A 21,897-nucleotide genomic window follows, 5' to 3' on the forward strand; every position below is an offset into this window, starting at 1 on the left:
AGACGACTTTTCTTTTTACATTTTTAAATCTATTAAGTATCCACCTATATTCTTATATGGTTTACTATAAATTTAATGTCACTTACCTTCAGACCCAATTTTTTTCAGATAAGTTTAAAAGCTCTGAATATAGGAAGGATGTCTAATGAAAAAGAACATTTAATATAAAGATATTTTATTTATAACAACTTAATTATATGGATACTGTAATTCAATTACGGCTAGAATGAAAACATGCACTTTACTTTGTTTTAAACATGTTCTTATTGAAGCTTAGATAATCTGTACTTTTATGAATCTATTTAAATTATCTGTTATAATATAAAAATGTATAATACAGCCTTCGCATCGTAGATGTACGGCAGGTGGTATACCTATTATAACACAATAATACAAAAGGTCTACGAAGGAGCTACGAAAATTGCTACGAACAAATCATAAGGCTACGAAATTTCAAGTTACATTACGCGTCACATTAAATCTCGTTTTATCAGTCAATCCATCTATTTTTCAAAACTCAATTATAGTTAAAAAAAAAAAAAATTAAAAAGTTTGGAAGCCTCTGAAAAGTTAACTTGAGAAAACACGAAACTAATGAAAAGCGAGGTTAATTTTTGTAATTCATGACAGATATACTTATTATTAGATTTATCATAGTTAATTGACTGACAAAATGAAAAATTTTGGACTGAAGTGTACTAAATAACAATCGTTATATGATTTTTTATGTAAGTATTTTAATTAGGTACTTATCTATTTTTTTGTGTATTTTTTTGAACTACTACCACACTATTACATCTTCTATTTTTACTCGTCTACAAGAGATATACCTAAATCATACTCGTGTTTATGCCTGACACAAAGATTTTGGTACCACACTCGTGTACATATCTATAAAAAATAAATAAGTATGTAAGTACTTACTTTTTACTACATGATAAAAAGAAAGATAGCCTCTGTTTAGAAGCTTTACCTATAAAATCAATCTTTCCATCGCAACCAACTAGGTACTTAACTTTTTTCACTTCGTGTCTACTAAATTAATTTTTGGTATAAACTGAAGTAAGTATTTTGAAGAAAAAATCATGACTGTGACTGTTTGTTGTAAATCTTGTCTCTGCGAGACAAAAAACCTATTAAAATGTAACATATTCTATGATTACATGATTTTTACTTACATAATTTCTATTTTGGAAAATTAAATTATATAATAGTATATACGTATCATATTACCACATTTTTGGTTACCTATAATTTTTAAGTTAACAATACATATAATTATCGATTTTATACAGCTAAACTAAATTAATTATTTAGAAATCTATCAGCATGACACTGGGCTTATAACATTAAGTAAGAAAAAAATAAAAGAAATTGTTTTGGAGATCGCTTGAAAATCCATACTAATATATTTCAAATGGCATATTGTCATATTTTTAAAAAGAAAGGTGTGAATTCAGTTTTACTGTGAAAAATAAATAAAGCAATGTCTTAGTATTAATCGAACTTCTAAATTAGACTTTAAAATTACTTTATTAACAATATAATAGAAATATAAATCCAATTATTGATAAGCTATCATCGGTAAGATTATAGTTGAACTTTATAAGTAGATAATTTGCTGGAAAACCAAATTTTGAAACTGGGTAAGATATATCAAAACAAAAATTTTATGTATTATTTGTAATGAAAGCGGAAAAATGTTGTAAGGAAAACACTAACACATAAATAGGTTTTCACTTATCAATTTCGTAGTTACTAAAAAACGTTTTTACCTACGACAACAGAATATTATTACAAGTATGTAGTACCTACGGTCGACATCATGTCAAGTTACCCAAATTTTCGTATTTACCTCTATTACCGTGTCATAGAATAACTTGACATGGAGTTGATTGTACTGGTAATATTTTATGCGTACAAGATTATTTTAATATTTCATATGGTCATAATAAGTCGTTGTTGTCGGGATCGATCCACTCACGGGGGGAAGGTTGGGTAGCGGTGTAGGTGGGGGCGTGGAGTAGACCTTCCTTTCAGGCAGGGTAGGCAGAGAGGTAGACAGCCCGAAGCCACTCAACCCGGGAATCGAAGAGCCGCCCAGGGTCCCGCTGGCTAACATCTGACCGTGCACTCCTCGCATGCCCGCAAACATTGGCGCAGTTCCTGGAAAAAACAGGTTAAACAACGTTAGATCTTTTTGTGCTTATCAGACTTTTTCATATGTTCTTTGTATTTATAAAAACTAGTTGTAACGCGCGCATCGCTGTTAAAATAATACTTATAAATTGTACGATATCAGTTTGGAAATTATAATAATTATTTCCTAAGAATAAAAAAGGAAACCGCATTATTGCAATATGGATAAGTACATATTATATGACATTTTTTCCTTTGATCATATTAGCTTCACAACCTATAAGGTATTTATGGAGCTAAAAGCAAATCCCGATTTTAGACTCACGCAGACTTCCGCCACGGCAGTTGTTGTAGTTCCTTTAAGCATTAATGCGGGGGATGCATAAGTGCATCGTGGCAATAATGTAATGTAAGTGTATGAAATAATTTTCTTAACATTATATATTATTATTTACATAATTACTATCTATCCTTTTTTTAAAAAGATGATTTGAAATCAGTGCGGCATAGGATTGAACATTTTGAAAACACGTGTTCATCAAAACCACGTGGTCGTGTTTCACCAAAAACATGAAATTCGGTTAGGGTTTCATAAACTGCAAGAGATATCCAGGAAATCACAACACAGCCTTCATTACATGCGAACCTGGTACACCTGCGTTTTATGTTGAACAAACGTTGCAACGTCCCGAATGCATGCCAAATTATTTGCCATAAAAATTAGTTTTAAAAAAATTGCTTTACATTTTCCCTAAAAATTAGAATTAGTTGCAACTTTAAAATGTGTTTAAAAAATATTTTTTTCGATAAGTACGAATTAAATAAAAATGATTTATAAAAAATTTCGATAATAGCATTATTGAAATTGTGGTTACAATTAGAATTAGTTGCAACCATAAAATGTATTTAAGTATTTCTTTCGATCGAAAAGAAAAATGATTTAAAAAAATTATGGTTTAGATTTAATTATAAAATTAAGTTACGGTTTCGCATGCACTCGCTGGTGCATCGTTGCAAATATATATAAAAAAAAATGTATTTTATTAAAAAACAAATTGCCATTGATTCAGGCCAGGAGAAAGTCTGTTTTGTAGAGAAAACACGTGTTTCTGAATCAAAACAAACCCACGTGGTCGTGTTTCACCAAAAACATGAAATATGGCTAGGGTTTCATGAAGTGCAACAGATATTCAGGAAATCAAAACGCAGCCTTCATTTTATGCGGCCCTGGTACACCTGCATTTCATATTGAACTGAAATGAGCGTTGCAACGTCCCGACTGCATTGCCAGATAAAAATATTCTTTTAATATTATTTATTAAAAATTTCAAAAATTGCTTTGCATTTGTCCGAAAACACAAGAATCATTGTTGCAACCTTATAATGTATTTAAAAAATATTTATTTCGATAAATACGAATTGAATAAAAATGATTTTAAAAAATTAAGATTTTTGAAATTGTGGTCATAGGCATTATTAAAATTAGAATTAGTTGCAACATTAAAATGTATTTTAAGTATTTTTCGATACGAATTAAAGAAAAATGATTTTTATATTTTATTATAAAATTTTGTTTGACGGTTTCGCATGCACCCGCTGGTGCATCGTTGCAAATATGTTTAAAGAACTAAATGTATTTAATTAAAAAACAAATTGCCATCGATTCAGGCCTGGAGAAATCCTGTTTTGTAGAGAAAACACGTGTTTCTGAATCAAAACAAAGCCACGTGGTCGTGTTTCACCAAAAACATGAAATACGGCTAGGGTTTCATGAAGTGCAACAGATATTCAGGAAATCAAAACGCAGCCTTCATTTTATGTGGCCCTGTTACACCTGCATTTCATATTGAACTGAAATGAGCGTTGCAACGTCCCGTATGCATTGCCAGATTAAAAAAATATTCTTATTTTTAATTATTTGTTAAAAAACTACTGTCAAAAATAGCTTTGCATTTTTCCAAAAACACAAGGATCACTGTTGCAGCCTTAAAAAGTATTTAAAAAATATTTGTTTCGATAAGTTCGATTTAAATAAAAATGGTTTTAAAAAATAATAGCATTATTGAAATTGTGGTTATAACATTATTAAAATTAGAATTAGTTGCAACCTTAAAATGTATTTTAAGTTTTATAATTGTGTTTTATGGTTTCGCATGCACTCGCTGGTGCACAGTTGCAAATATTAAAAAAAAATGTATTTAATTAAAAAACAAATTGCCATCGATTCAAGCCAGGAGAAAGCCTGTTTTGTAGCGAAGACACGTGTTTCTGAATCAAAACAAAGCCACGTGGTCGTGTTTCACCAAAAACATGAAATACGGCTAGGGTTTCATGAAGTGCAACAGATATTCAGAAAATCAAAACGCAGCCTTCATTTTATGCGGCCCTGGTACACTTGCATTTCATATTGAACTGAAATGAGCGTTGCACGTCCCGAATGCATTGCCAGATAAAAAAAATATTCTTTTAATTATTTGTTTAAAAAATTACTGTCAAAAATAGAAGGCACTTTCCCAAAAACACAAGGATCATTGTTGCAACCTTATAATGTATTTAAAAAATATTTATTTCGATAAATACGAATTGAATAAAAATGGTTTTAAAAAATTAAGATTTTTGAAATTGTGGTCATAGGCATTATTAAAATTAGAATTAGTTGCAACATTAAAATGTATTTCAAGTTTTTTTTTCGATACGAATTAAAGAAAAATGTTTTTTTATTATATTTTATTATAAAATTGTGTTTTACGGTTTCGCATGCACTCGCTGGTGCATCGTTGCAAATATATTTAAAAAATGTATTTAATTAAAAAACAAATTGCCATCGATTCAGGCCAGGAGAAAGCCTGTTTTGTAGAGAAAACACGTGTTTCTGAATCAAAACAAAGCCACGTGGTCGTGTTTCACCAAAAACATGAAATACGGCTAGGGTGTCATGAAGTGCAACAGATGTTCAGGAAATCAAAACGCAGCCTTCATTTTATGCGGCCCTGGTACACCTGCATTTAATGTTGAACTGAAATGAGCGTTGCAACGTCCCGAATGCATTGTGTGGGGTACATCTTGCTCTTCTTAGGTTGTTGCGATCTTTATTCATTGATAAGTTGATATTGAAATTATATTTAAAAATATATTTTTAAGTGAATTTATAGAAAGGTCTATTAAAATTAAAAATAAGCAAGTGGCGTTTAAAAATTACCATGACAGTATTAATGTAACATTATTTGATTCTCTCTTTTTCTTTGAATTCTCCTCAGGAGCATCTTTGCAATTACATTTAAAAAATATGCAAATATTTTTAAAATAACTTATTGTGCCATACGGTTCCGGGCACTTTAGAATAGGACCACTCTATATCTTTCCCACGGACGTCGTAAAAGGCCACCAAGGAAAAGGTTGATAAACCTGGGATTCTTATTGTAGGGAAACCATGCAGCTGAATGTGGCCGTTCAGTCGTTTCAGCTCTCTAGCTCTGTCTATCCCGCAAGGGATATATGAATGTACTGCTGCAAGTTGCATTTCAGGACATACATCTATCGTATAGTAGGTATACAAAGACAGACATATGTCGTCACAATGCGCAGTTTAAACTTTCATTTTCATTATGCGCATCCTGTAGTTATTGATTTTTCAGCAGCTAGATATGCTACTGTAGTTTATGATATAGATGACTGAGATCTCTATGCACTTCATGAACTCCTGGTACTCTGAGACGTTAGCCGCCAACATCTTAAGCTAGTGCACTTCGCTGACGATGCACTTTTGCATAACCGCATTCGACTGACAAATATAAAAAAAACAGTAATTATTAAGGTTCTAGTTTAATTTTTATTTCGAATTAAAAGTGTGTATTTGTAAAACAATGAAGTGAAAATTATGCTTTTAACGAAATAGGTATTTATTGTATTGGTTGAGGTATAAATAAAACTAACATAAATAACAGCGTTTGAAGGCTTTGATGCAAGGAAATAATAGTAAAAAAATGATTAAAAACAAAATTATTTATCATAAAAAAGGAATTACTCGTATTAAATTATGCACCTTTAAATTAAAAGGTGGATTTTTTTTTTTTTTATTAACTTGACACATTTATTTATTGAAATGATTAATTAATTATTTAAAATATTTATAAAAACTCGAACCTAACTGAAAACTACACAAGCGCATTATTTTCTTATTCCGATGTAAATTTCATTAGCGAACAAAGACAAACTCACTAAACAAAAACAAACAAGAATTGTTAATAATTTATGATTGATATATTTGTATTTTTTTATTAGTATATATGCTCGCGAACTTTTTAAATTTTGCATATACAATACCATGTTCTAAGCGGCAAATTATGAACATTACATTAAATTTACAAATTAGATCTCCGTCTTTAAAACTGTAAAACCCCCATTAAATTTCCATACATTAAAATATTTTTTGGGAGATTTTTAATCAAAATACAGAGAGACAAAACAAACATTAAATTGATTAGATTAATTCTGCTTCCTTACATTTTGTATTCAAAATCTCCATTATACAGACAAACTGTAGTCACTATCTATACTAATATTATAAAGCTGAGAGTTTGTTAGTTTGTTTATTTGAACGCGCTAATCTCAGGAACTACTGGTTCGAATCCAAAAATTATTTTTGCGTTAAATAGACCATTTATCATTTATGAAAGGAGCAAAGAATTAACGGAATATGTAAAAAAAACGGGGAAAATTATTGAGAGCTTCAATGATGCCCAAAATAGCTATTCCACGCGGACGAGGTCGCGGGCACAACTAGTCTAATATAAAATATGAAAGTAAGTTACAAACTAACATATACAGCCCAAACCACTGGGTCTAGAGAATTGAAATTTAGCGTGTAGGTTTTTTATGTGGTCTAGGGGTGCATTTAGAGATGATTTCCCTAAATTCCCGCGGGAACTGGAATCGTGGTCAGCCGCAGGCGTCCTCTAGTTTTTATATAAATATGTAAAGTTCTGCGTAATAAAAATAAAATTGTATGAAAACTTATGGTTAGTGTTATCACTACGGCGCGGCCATAACTCTTCTTTAAGGTTTCCCGGATCTATTTATACATCATCCAGTCTAATTCACAACGAGCTGGCAGCGTGTTTGGATTCATTTCATTACTTGTACTCACGAATATTAATATAATCGAGTTGAGTTGGAAAATAAGTTTTAATTGAGACAGAAAAAACCTAAAGAAAAATCTTGTGCCGTGTGGTTCTCGGCACTTTAGTATAGCACCACTCTATATATTTCCCATGGATGTCCTAGAAGGCGACTAAAGAAAGGGCAACTTCGGATTCCTGAGGCGATGGACTAGCATCCTGTCACTATTTGAATCTCACATCATTTTGCCCTTACAGATAAATGTGACCTTTCAGTGTTTACAAGACTGTTGGCTCTGTCTACCCCGCACGGGATGTAGACGTGAGTAGTCATTACATGTAGATGTAATAAATATATGAAAAATCTACCAATAACTCATTTGACTGTATTCATGTTTGTGTTACATTTCATAAAAAAAGCGTTTGGGATTGAAAGGTTGATAAAATAAATAACTTATTTATACATACGGGAAACATTACATAGACTGAACTAGCCCCTAAGTATCTAGACTGGTGTTATGGGATGCTATATATCAAAAAGGTACATAGGTACGGTACTTATAGATAAACATCTAAAACCCACGCCGAGAGCCGAAAAGTTCGTCTTCCATCAAACCCTGCTGAGAAAAATGTATCTTACTATTCTAAGTATATTAACCTACATCTCCACGTTTGTGAAACATTGAACATATTAAAAAAAAAACACACACAGTGTTGCTATAATTGCGCTGTTCCCATCACGCGGCGTCTGCTTTGCATCAGTTATCAACACCACGCAAGCCGGCAGGTTCTTAATTGTGGTAAATTAAACAAACCCCGATCAGGCGGCTTTTGGAATAAAAACCGTTTATATTTTTAGTCTAATAACGATTCAGGCAATATTATGTTTGGAGTAATAATCTAGAATGTATGAAAAGTGTACATATTAATATGTGTGGATTCGTCATATTCATTTAGTAGTCTTGCAACACCAAGAAAGCTGATATAAAACTATAAACCGCTCCCGATTAGATGGCTTTTGAATTAAGAACAATCTTTATTTTTAAATGTAATTTATCGAAATTTGCACGTTCAGTCAACTGAATAATTCTGACTTATTTGTATAGAGAACCCATAGGTAGTACGTCTACTTAGTAGTACTACTACTACCTAAGTACCTAATTCTACTTCTAGTTTATGGACATAGGCTTTCATCTCTAAAAAGGACGCAATTTGGACCAATAATTGTCTTTATTGTGCATGTCTTTTAACTCTAAAAAAGACGCAATCTGGACCAATAATTGTCTTTATTGTGCATGTGCTTCTATGTATAATAAAAATAGCTTGCGCAAACTAGTTGCCTACATAGAAATTATAATAATCGGGCTTCGAAAATGACACTGAAAGGCCAATTACGAAAACCCCTGTTCAGTTTTCTTGATAGAATTTACATGTATACTCTACTAGACCGGCATTCAAACTATTTATTATAATAATAAGTATTGTTTAATTATCTCACGAATCCCCCATTAAACTCATAATTTACATGATCGGCAAGTTATTAAACAGAGACCGATACATCTTTTATGCGCACGCAGAAAATACTAGTAAGTAACCATAATGTAAAAAACGCAGCGACTGCCGTCATCGAGGAAGACGGATGCCTGCGTTTCATAAGCTACTGTACTCTTGCGCATGTCATCACTTCAAATGCCCATAGATCTCGACAAGGGCTGCGATGAAATAACAAATTGCTCTCAAGTTGCCAGACGATGAAAGACGCGGGCCGGCGCGGGCGCAGGGAATTACTTTAACCGTTTAACTATAGATTTATTAGTATTTAAGTGCCCCAGGTGTGGGAAGCTGGCCCTTTCGATAACGAATACTATTTTAAATAGACCAACCAGTGTGAGAGACCCGCCGAAGTGTACTATTTTTTACTAAATTGCTGTTGAATTATTTGTGTAGCCGTTGATTAAAATGGAATCTGATTCTTTTAACTACTAGTCAAGGCTTTAGATAATCCAGATTTAAAGAAAATGTTGCTTTTCAAAACAACTTTAAATGCAACATTTTATTTCATTTTCTCTTTTTTTTTGCCTTTAGTCGCCTCTTTTGATATTAACACGAAGATATAGAGTAATCCTGTGATTTTCAGCCGGAAATCAAACGTAAAATGGTAAATCATAAAAATTGCATCACCGGTAACAAGTAATAAATATAATATAGAATTCGCATAAATCGCACATACATATAAATAGTATCAGACATTCGCTGGCGAAATATGTGAATCCTGAATGCCGGAAATTATCTTCCAACTGTTACCATTTTATGTCAATGTCGTAAAAATGTATCATTCGTTTGTATGTGTTCAACCCTACCTTGTTTACATAATAATAAGTTTACGATGGTCATTCGAAATGAAACCGGCATAGAAAAAATTTATATCTTAATTTAGTTATAAATAAAATTATGTGTTACGGAAATTATTTGCTGGGCATTGAGGATTCACGAGGACGCAACATTTTCATTAGAAAATAATCCAGAGAAGTACATAGACTAGGATACGTTATCGCATTATGGTTTTTAGTTAAATATTGCTATTTTTTTTTAATTAATCGACAATTTTAATGTTAACACTATTAAAGAAATTAACTAATTTTGTTTCAATGCTTGTGTTTGTTTTAGTCAAAAAGCAAATTCAATGAAGCTTAATATTGAGAAAATTTGTAAGTGTAAACCAATGTAATGCGATAACGCAGGTAGGCAGCATAATGCTTTTTGACTTGATACACGTTTGATATTTTATAGATCAATTTCAAACGTGTAATATGCTAAATTTCCATTCCTTGGATTATTTCAATAAAAGACACAATGAAAATTCGCGGTAGGCATCAAATTATTTGAATTCAATACCTGAGATGAAGTCGACCTGACCATTTCAGGTTACAAAGGGCATAAAACCTTGAAAAACCGGTATTGCGCCATCGATCCTCCCTAAACGAAGCAAAACAGTAAATTATTTTAAAAAACAACGCATTAACGATTAAAAAGCAAAAAACTAAACAAAACATGTGTTCAAAATTAGAAAAAGAAATTAGAAAAAATGCATAGGCACTTTTTTAAAATTAACACTGCAGTAAAGATTTGAATATTGAATTCGGCTAAAAAACCTAAATAAACATGGGTCAAGGGTTGACATGTGAAAGGGTAATTTTTTTACGGAGTTCCGGCCTTAGCCGCTGGTACTGGCTGGTAGTATTTAGTTTTTTTGTTCTCATTTTTATTTACGTTTTCAGCCAGTTCAATTTATGCTATTTCTGACTATAGAGCGCGCATAAATATGCCTAATTAATGGGAGACCCATTACATTATAGATTTATAATGGCTACTGGGCTGATTATTTAATTAGTATCTTTAATTAAATATTTCTGTATTTGTTCTAAATTTAACTAAATAAACATTTTGTGGAATAGAACTAAGAAAGTAAGTTATAACCTAGCTTTTTGGACATCATGTACTCAGCTAACAATTATATTATGAAGAGAAACCTTTCATATCGAGAAGAGAAACCTTTAATATCGATTTGTATACATAGTATATTTTGATTTAAATATTTATTTTTAATGCAAACGTTTTTGTGTTTTCTAGTGCTCACTCCACTATGTTACAATCTAATACAAAATCAAACAATACTACAAAAAATATATTTATACAATACAAAAAGCTCTGTAAAACATAAGTGAAATATTTATTTTATTTTATTTATATATTTACGCCAAAAATACAACGGTAGTAGTACACCTTTTACAGTATTTGACAAGGAATTCTTATAAGTATAACAAAATAAAATCTTGACAGTCTTCATTTCAACTAAAAGGACAAATAATAAGTATACTATGTATTTAACGCCTACTCATAATTCCATGTCGTTTGCGCGCTCTACGGCTTTGTCACTCTATGTTCACAGACTACAGCATCGGATTGTGCGAGAGGCACAGACCGCACACATCGACCGATCGAACTCAGTGTCAATAACTGTGGTTATTTTTAACGCAAATGCATCGGTTTCTAAAACAGTCGTTTAAAAAATAGATGGTGTGCATACTTTTTCATTTTGAAATTCGAACAAGAACACAATGTTTTGAAAAATTCGAAAATTGAAAAATGTACTACTTATACTGGTTATAATCTCATCACAATATTCTTGGGGAAAGAAAAGAGATGAATGAACGATGCTCTGCTTGACTCCACCGACAAGAGTTATAGCTCCTAAATTTAAGAAAAAGAAGGCGTTTCTTCCTGGCGTCGATATTTGTTATATCGTAATCTTTTGGAGAGAAGTCCAGGGATACGCTTATGACTTTAGAGCTACGTTATTTCTAAACCTCTATTTTATCTGTGTACCAAATTTCATAAAAATCGGTTTAGTCGTTCGACTTTATTCGTAAGATATAAAAAAAGGATTTGCGTTTTTCTTTAATATTAGTGTGGATTATAATTGTAAACGTGATGTAAAAAAGTACATTTTATTTTAACTTTAAAAGCTAACCTTGCTATGCTGTAAATGTATAGTTCTTATACATATATACATAAAATCACGCCTCTTTTCCGGAGGGGTAGGCAGAGACTACATCTTTCCACTTCTTGTATCGTTTTTGCCACTTTGAGACAGGTAATAGCTGACTTGTCTAGTCCTACCTAGCGCGCACGCGTGACGCTGTTTTTATCGCGTGAAAATCTATCGCTGCCCCATTTCACGCAATAATTTATCGCGCGATAAATAAGGCGTCCCGCGTGCTACGAAGGCTGGATCATGGCTGTAGACGGCTAAAACTCTTCCCAATTAAAACAGCAACCGAGACCAACTCCAAAATCAATATGATAGTCAACCTCAACATTCTAAGAAACCTTGGCATTCGAAACAGTTTCTAAAAAAAAAAAAAACTCCAACATCAAGCGAGTGAATTAAAAAAAAACAAGCTTAAACAAACGTCAGATACGAACGAAAAATGTACATATAACGGAACACCTTAACGTAAGAATAAACAGAACATCAAGGTTGTCGTTCTTAAAAATCTTTCTCGATATTTTTTTTATTAAAGCATGTTAGTTCCGACGGCGATATTCCTGAAATACCTATTGCATTTATAAAGATCAAACGAGTCTTCTTGTAAACATATCATAGCGTGCCTCGTGCGCCGCTGCCATTATCTGTACGTAAACCAAAATACACCGCGCCCTTGCAACCTACCTATCGGACTCGATTTTGTGAAAAGCTTTTTAGAAACTACTTTAACGTTTGAAGACTACGGTTTTTAATTTACCCGTCCCTGCTGAAATGAGAGGAGACCTAAGTAAGCATTATATTAAGCAAAATCGAGCGTTCGAAGAGAGAAAAGACATTTTCTTGAAACATACTTTGTGAGAGATGAGAAGCGCAAATTCCAAATGCAGAATAATTTTACCTAATATTTAATTAACAGCACCAATAAAAAAAAGAATAGGACCACTCCATCCCTTTCCCATGGTTGTCGTAAAAAGGGACTAAGGGATAGGCTTACAAACTTGGGATTCTTTTTTAGGCGATGGGCTAGCAACCTATTTGAATCTGAATTCTATCATTAAGCCAAATAGCTGAACGTGTCCGATGAGTCTTTTCAAGAATGTTGGCTCTGTAGACAGAGCCTACAAGGGTAGGGTAGACCCTACAAGGGTTATAGACCTGACCATACGTATGAATGAATAATTTTAACAATCAATTATTGACGACGATATTTATTTTATTAAGAAGGCTATTTATGTACCGTATATTTTCAATACAATGTACTGTACAATATCTTGACGAAGTAGTAACATACAAGACCTCATGTAGCATACGAGTATTGCTGCCTTATAAATGAGATAAAAAAATAAGAAGGTGTAGTGTGTAATAGTGAAGAGTGTCTTCATTATATCTTCACTATTTGTTGCTAATCTTAGGCAAGTCTAACCTAGGGAACTGCATCCAAATGCATGTTCAAATAGAGAGACAGCGATGCACATGTTACCACATATTTTACGAGCGCAGAGCCCCGCTACTGAGAACCAGGCCTGCGCAGGCGCATATGGACCGCCATAAAACCCCTGATGATTCGTCAGATCACCCATTTATTGTTCGGAATACTGCGTATCGGTATAAGTTCGAATCATTGCTCTACGTTCCTTTTTGTGGTGTTTGGCTTGGGCGTTACTTAAGTTTCTTGAAATCCTTCCTGCCTATGATAACTATACCTATTATATATTTGCGAAACATTCCTAACTACGTATCACGTCAAACTAATATAAATCCGCCTTCTACCTACTTCTGCAATATATTAAAATATACTAACTGTGCCTGCGACTTCGTCCGCGTGGAATAGTTATTTTGGGCATCATTAAAGCCCTCAAGGATGAATAAATTTCCCCGTTTTTTATTCACATTCTCCATTATTTTTTCGCTCCTGTGAATAATAGTGGAGAATATAGTTACTGCATGATGTTATATATATAGCCTAGCCTTCCTCGATACAACACAAAAATATTTTTTTATTCTAACTATAGTTAGAAGTTAAGTTAGTAACAAACTCTTCAGCTTTATAATATAGATGAATCGATTCAAATCAATGTTGAAAAAAATACTTAGCAGTGCTCAGACAAAATGCACCGTGGAAATCGTTCTTCGGAAACTGCATTGCGCAGTGCAACGCATTGTACCGTCGCTACGTTACTAGGATTGCATGATAAAGGAGAAGTCTTATATGATAGTGCATCCAGAGTACCTATACATACATACTATCATCGTAGTGTACCTGAGATACATACTGTAACCCAATTGTCAAAAACTATGAAAGAAACTTGATAAAGATATGTATGTACGTAAAATATAATTACGATTCCCCTTTGCGGGGTAGAGAAACTTGAAGAAAATAGATAAAATACTAGCTTTTATATATACCAATATAGGTCAAACATAGAGAAGCCTATGTTCAACCTCGGGTTATTAATGACATATATCCATTTTTTTAGGGCGAAGTTCTAGACTAGCAGACACCATCTGAATCTCAATTACTCGTAAGGTAAAAGTGTCTTCTCATAAATGTTGGCTCTATCTACCGCGTAAAGGATTAAGAAGTGATAAATATATGTACAACCATGAAAAAATTACAAACTTGCGCATTATAAGAAAATGCACAAAGAAAATCTCTATTTGCAAAAGCGGGTATCGTTGCAGTGACAACGAAGCACTGCTTTGTGCATTTGTCACTAGGATGCCATGATTAACAAGAAGGTGTAAAGTTATGAAACACATAAAAATATCATATACATATCTACTACCACTTATTCTAAACTAGAGGCCGCCCGTGACTTTGTCCGCGTGGAATCAATCCCGCGGGAACTCCGGGATAAAAAGCCTATGTATTATTTTAGGTCGTCAGCTGTCTACATACCAAATTTCGTCGTAATCGGTTCATTAGTTAAGTGAAAGAGTAACAAACATCCATACATACTCGCAAGCTTTTTTAATATTAGCAGGATCCTGATACTTACTTTAGCCGGTGAGTAACCTTTCATGATTTGAATCAATTCCATTTTCCAGGAGAAAGTGGCCTTGGACTCTTGTAGGACTGTTGGCTCTAAACCAGTTAGGTACATACAAAGAACACCCTTGCCTCAATTTTGTTTATGATCCTCTTATTGTCAGGTTGGCTGGAAGAGATCCCACTTAGGGATAAGCCCGCCTTTGTACTGTACTGTTTTTATTTGTAATGTACTCCTTTAGTGAACAATAAAGCATTTACTTACTTACATACATACTTATAATCACGTTTTATCCCTTACGGGGTAAACTGAGTTAAAAGTCTCGAAAAGACTTAAACGCCACGTAGCTTTATGACTTAATAATGTAATTTTAACAATATTTTATTGAAAACAAAACTAATAATATAAGCAAAGAATATAAATAGAAAAATAAAATGCACAATAATTATTTATTTATTTTTTATGCAAATGCATCGTTGCAGATTTGCAACGAAGCACTGTTTCGTTCATTTGTTACTAGGATGCCATGACTACCAAGAAGATGGAAAATTATGAAACACAACATTGTACTTATAATTTATATACAGGATACCGTGCCGTGTGGTTCTCGGCACTAATAAAAAAAATAGGACCACTCCATCTCGTTCCCATGGCTGTAGTAAAAGGCGACTAATCGTGGCCTATCAGACTTTTCAAGACTGTTGGCTTATAGATTCGTTAATTAGGATATATATAGAGATGTTAGATAGGAACTTTCCTAATGAAATAAAACGAATCTATAAGCCAACAGTCTTGAACATTGCAGTTTGTAGCATCGAAGCACTATTTTGTCCAATCGTTACTAGGACGGCATGGTTAACAAGAAGATATTAAATTATGAATTCCTATCCCTAAATCTTAATCTATTTGACTAGTGGCTCTGCCTGCCTTGAAATAAATGAAGACGTGGTATATGTATGTACATGGGAAATAGTCGATTAGCGAGTCGGATGCCGTAATGAGAATAAGCCCTAATGCAAAATATAATAAGTCTTATAAGGCCGTGTGGTTCCCGGCCCTTCAAATAAGACCACTCCATGTATATCCCATGGTTATCGTAAAATGCGACTTAGGGACATTGGCACAATCTTTTAGAACAAGTTTCAATGCAGTTTGCACAGAGAAAGTTCTCAGCGTCGATGCAGTTGCAATTGCGACGAAGCACTGTTTTTCATATTTGATACTAGGATAGCATGATTGATCAGAAGATATAAAGTTGCGGATGTAAACATCGCCCAATGGAACTTGGGAATTTTATTTTAAGCGATGGACCCTCTCACCGAATTTTTATTTTGCGCTAATTGGCTCTGTCTACTACGTAGGAAGAAAAGGGATATTACTTTGCATTAACCCGCTGTTCTGCCCACGTTTACTGAAATTCCCAAAATACCCGTGGGAATGTTGGGAAAAAATTTGCATACGTATATCACTTTAGAAATAGTGCCACTTAATGGCAACAAACATCAAAACAAACATCCTGTATATAATTTTGTGTACATAAATAAATAAATAAACATTAACTATTAAAGTAGCTTCCAAAGCGCAAGTTTTATACAACTTAAACGAACTTTTCAGCCTTTAGCAATACTTAACACCTACAAAATTACATTAAAACTGGTTTCGCCGTAATAGCGTAACAAATAGACAGACCGACTGTCGGATACATACAAACATATGGAATAAGAGCGAAGAACTCTGCGCATGACGTCAGGAAAGATGATATTTTTCTTCCTTCTGACTACAGTCTTGGTTGCATCCTCTTCACTCTGGAGAGGAGCCCGGAGTAAGCCCTTGACCATGGATCCTAGATTGGGTGAGTCAAGTTTTTACACGAAGCGACTCCCACAAAAAATATATCTTATCCGTACTAAATGGTCCTAGACGTTAGACCGGAAGAAGTGGAGGAGGAAAAGTCGAAAAGCGGACCCCGGGTTCCAGAGCATAGTGGTGGAGAATGCAACGCAACACGCGAAGATAAAGGGAAAATAGATTGCACAAAAATCCGTGCACGAGCGAGATGAATGCACTTTGCACTATACAAGCAAGCAACAAGGCAACCTTACCTACTAGGATATCATAAACGAGAAGGTATAAATGACAGTGCAGCGCGATAAGGATAGCATGATATATCTATATACCTGCGCTGCACCTGATATTCCCTAGGGATATTCAAAAAATGACAATATTACATACCCAAGTGGTTCCTAGAACCTAGGAACAGAGAAATGCACTCAGAGCACTGAAATGCACTATGCAAATCACAGCAACAATGCATTGTACCATACCTACGTTACTAGGGTAGCATGGAAAACGAGAAGTTATTTGGTGAAGTTATACATATAGTCACGTTTATATCCCTTGCGGGGCAGACAGAGCCAACAGTCTTTGGTCAAGTTATTTGGTGATGTTATTACATACATACATATAGTCACGTCTATATCGTTTGCGAGGCAGACAGAGCCAACAGTCTTTTGTCAAGTTATTTAGTGTTGCAGAAGGCGAAATTAAACATAGAATGCATCTACTGCTTTTGGATCTGATAAGTCAGTCAAAGGTGTGGTCTAATTAATCCTAAATCACGCAGGATAATTTACTGTTAATCTTTTATAACAAGTTACGTAACTAACTATAGATTATTGTATTATATTCTACTTTGTTAAAACGAAGTTATTACAAGTTTTATACTAAAAAAAATAACTAGGAAAGTAGATAAGAAATTACAGGAGTTTGAGAAGGAAATTTTCGACGGAGAGCAATGTATATTATTTACAAGGTTTAAACAAGCTAACAAATGTTCTATGTATGTACATAACATACATACATAAAATCACGCCTTTTTCCCGGAGGGGTAGGCAGAGACTACATCTTTCCACTAGCCACGGTCTCTGCATACTTCCTTCGCTTCATCCACATTCAATAATGTACTAATAAATTTTTCATTCTCCGTTAGTTTCCACAAAATGTTAAATAAGCTGAAGAGTTTGTTTGTTTGAATGCGCAAATTTCAGGAACTACTGGTTTGAATTAAAAAATTCTTTTTGTGTTAATTAGACCATTTATCGAGGAAGGCTAATAAGAAGCTAACGCTGCAACTATTAGGAACGAAATATACGGTAACATTAAAGCGGAAGTTACCTACGTTTGTATTAGGTTTGTATGGAAACAAGGAGGTCTGCTGAAAGTTATTTATAGCTAGGAACAAACTTATTGATCTAGGTTTAACAAAGGATACCTGGATTAGCTTACTGTTACTAGGGAAGTATACATATTGAGGAGGTAGTGCAATTATCATCTGTGTCCGTTGTCGCACGGCACGATTTAAATTTATAAATATAATTAATATAAATTATATTTATAAATTATGTTATTTGCTCGAAACTGCCGAGCTTGCATGTACTAAGTTATGAATGTGGATGAAGCGAGAGAAGTAAGTAAGGATCATGGCATATGGAAATATGTAGTATCTGCTTACCCATCCGAAGAGGACCTATTCACTTGACCGATCATTATAAAATTTAGCACATAATTATTCTATGTAACGCGTCCTGAAAAATATTTTTCGTAAGAAGTACTTTTTCCGTCGGATTTGCGTTAAAAGACAATGTAATCGAGCCGAGTGTATAGAGAATAACTGGTCAGTTTTGAATACAAATGTTTTTTTATATTTTATATGTTGTGCCTCTTATGTAGACACGAATTTCCTTTTTATAAAAAAGTTTAAATATGTAATTTAGATAAAGTAGACCGAGGGATCACTTCGCAAAAATAAGCTTTTTTAAAATCCAGATTTTTTTTTAATATGTATAAACTATTACAGGCAAAAACAACTGAACGCAATTGGGTGAAACTTTGCAGGAAGATAGCTTTACATCAAAACAACACGAAGGTTACAAATTTGAAATAAGCAAAGCCGCGAGAGAAATTTTGGAGATAAAAACTATGAGCCTACCTTTGTTTTTATTGAGAGTTAGAAAGTAGACACTGACATAGATGAAGCTAGACCACGCAGGTGTGAGTACTTTAGTTCGCGAGCTTTGGCCCGTAATGCAAAGGGCAAAAAACAACCTTCGAAACTTTCACTCGGTATACGTGTCACCGGAAAATATCAAGAACCGCAAGTTTACCAACTTCCTAGGAAATTTATAAACATTCGTAGGATTCTAAACGAGAGATCATTTGTATTATTTTTACATACGTCCATATTTCAGTAAATTGATAAATGTAGCGGCCGTTCAGCCTCCATGACAGACAGACACTTTGACTTGACTATTAGATGAGCAAAACTGACTGACATTTGAATATAAAAAAGGACAATCGATTTTTGACTAGGACGACGACCAGACAAAACGCCTTGCATATCCAAAAATCTGGAGTTTAATTCTGACTGACCTACCAGACCCTCGCCTCGGCCCGTTCAATAAACTTACCAAACTCACGCGTAAAAAAATAATTAAATTTCCTAGGAAATTTATAAACTTGCGGTTCTTGTTATTTTCCACTGACATATCTACACCTATATTTCCGCTAACAATCATAGGAAATTAAAAAAATATCTATATACATATAATAAATCTGTAGAAAGGTCAATTCTGTACATTGAAAATATTGAAAAAATAAATAGCAGGGGGTGTTACTGGATCGATACCAAACACAAAAATGTGATTAAAAAAATTTTTGTCTGTCTGTCTGTATGTTCAGGCATCACGTGAAAACTAACGGTTCGATTTTGATGAAACTTGGTATAATTATACCTTATTATCCTGGGCGTAAAATAGGATACTTTTTATCCCGAAAAAATACGAAGAAAAAAAAATCTTAATTTTTCAGTTTATCCATAGACGTTGTTCTGTAGAACCGCGAACACACGTTGCGTTACCCGCAGTGGATTTAGCGCCGTAACCTGTAGCGCCTAAAGTCGGCTTAGGCTTGAACCGTTTGCTGCACAAGCGGGCCGCTACTAATTACTATGAAAAAAATACTACATAGCTACATTAATTCCCATCAAGCTGAAAATGAGTATAATTATTTAAAACACAATCAAAAGCATTATTTCAAAATTCCCCATGATTCCGGTTTAAGGAAAAAAATTTACTCACGGTCAAAGGTAAAAAATGGGTGTATCGCAATTTTCTTTAAAACGGTAAGTTTTTCAAATCGGAAAATTACCTCAGACATAAATTGTAGATCATAAAGTTATCTATAAAAAAGGTAACAATAATTTTTTTCAACAAAGCTACCGTTTCTGTGATATAACGATGCAAAAAGTTGCAAGCGTCATAATATGCATCCGTTTCCTTGCCACCTCTGAGGTAGTGTACTATTAGCGCGTTTTTTTTTACATTTTTATTATTAAACTTGAAAAAGTCTGAAATAGGTTAGAATAAACACGTGTTTTCACTACGCACTCAAGACTAACTTTCGTATTTATTATTAAAAAAAAAAATAGAATAAGCCTAAGTGAAGAAAATCATCTTAGGACAATAATAGAGGTTACAATTATCAAATTCAATGCAATAATCAAATTAAAACTAAAGCTACTTATAAAAAGAAAGAAAAAAGATGACTACAAACTAAAATTTAATTTATAAATTGTACAGTCCTTGCATAGCATCAACATGCGGGAATGTGCCCAGAAGGCTGGCAGCATTGCCAATTCGAATAGCAATGCTGATTCTCTGAGCCAGATAATTTCCAGCCCTCCGGTCAAGATATACCTCAATTAGCTTTTTCGACAATTGTCGGAAAAGCTGATGGGCAGATAGGCCCCCGGGTCCCAGAGTTTCTACCCCAAAAGGTTCAAAAGTATAGATATTACCGATAACTACATACATACATAAAATCACGCCTCTTTCCCGGAGGGGTAGGCAGAGACTACCTCTTTCCACTTGCCACGATCCCTGCATACTTCCTTTGCTTCATCTACATTCATAACTCTCTTCATGCAAGCTCGGCGGTTTCGGGTACTTTTGACCTGACCCTTTACCAGGACGTCCTTAATTTGATCAAGATATGTTCGTCTAGGTCTTCCCACCCCGACCTTTCCCTCCGCACTCTCCATGTACTCTCCATACTCCATATGCTTAGTCAACCTGTTTTCATTCATCCTCTCCACATGACCGAACCATCTCAACATACCCTTTTCTATTCCTGTAACTACATCTTCTTTCACATCACAACATTCCCTTATCACACTGTTCCTTATCCGGTCACTCAATTTCACACCCAACATACTCCTTAACGCTCTCATTTCCACTGCATTTCCACTGCATTTATTCTGCTTTCGTGCTTCTTTTGCCATACCCAACTTTCACTCCCATACATTAATGTCGGGACCAACACGCCCCTGTGCACAGCCAGTCGAGCCTTTTTGGATAGTTTCTGACTGCTCATAAAGGCATGCAAAGCTCCATTCACCATGTTCCCCGCGTTCACTCTCCTTTCAATATCACTATCACACTTGCCATCTGATGTAAACTTTGATCCCGATAACTACATATTTGCGCCTTTTGAGGTTTTTTGCCTCATTTGAAGCAAAACGGCCTTAGATTTAGTAACCTGAAGATGAGACGGCGCAAGTGTGTCGACACAAGTAGCATCCCACACCAAAGGCCGCCCCAATCTCCGGGGTACCAAAGTCATACCATCCGGTCTCTTGGTATCATCCCGAGCCAGACCGTTTGGTTCTAGGAGGATTATATCATTTAGGGCGGCATGGCGCCCTAAACGGCCGGCACTCCTAGGGCATGAGAGGCCGTGGTGTCCATAGCCGACAACGGTATCCCCGCAAGGACAACTATTATTAAAGACTAACGGTATTTCATGTGTTGAGCATTCTGAGATAAAGCAGCTATACGACCCTAGCCACGTACACAATTAAACAGAAAGACAGATGTTGTCTCAAGGTTTCACTACAGTATAAATGAAGGGACTGGGTTTCATTATACTTATGTATATTTTATATTTTGAATTCAAGTTAAAATTACCGACAGAACAATATTTTTACTTATATTACTGCTACATAGAGTATATACGAGACGTGCCTATGCATATTATGACGCTTGCA

The 21,897-nt window shown here is 34.2% G+C and overlaps 1 protein-coding gene across 2 annotated transcripts in view; it reads right to left on the reverse strand.

The window, feature by feature from the left end:
* Positions 1 to 210: 210 nt before the first annotated feature.
* Positions 211 to 21,897, reverse strand: part of LOC106130526 (forkhead box protein F1) — a 35,323-nt gene continuing 13,636 nt past the window's right edge. Inside the window, exons 2-3 of one of the 2 annotated variants that reach the window (XM_060953831.1) lie at positions 10,152 to 10,232; positions 2,048 to 2,166 (exon numbers count right to left, since the gene is read on the reverse strand). In XM_060953831.1, coding sequence (XP_060809814.1) covers positions 10,177 to 10,232 — 56 coding nt within the window. In that variant the 3' untranslated portion in view covers positions 2,048 to 2,166; positions 10,152 to 10,176. Of the gene's footprint in view, positions 2,167 to 10,151; positions 10,233 to 21,897 lie in introns of both variants that reach the window. The other variant, XM_060953830.1, reaches the window with a different exon arrangement.

The sequence above is a fragment of the Amyelois transitella genome, chromosome Z, assembly GCF_032362555.1.
Source record: "Amyelois transitella isolate CPQ chromosome Z, ilAmyTran1.1, whole genome shotgun sequence".
NCBI lineage: Eukaryota > Metazoa > Arthropoda > Insecta > Lepidoptera > Pyralidae > Amyelois > Amyelois transitella.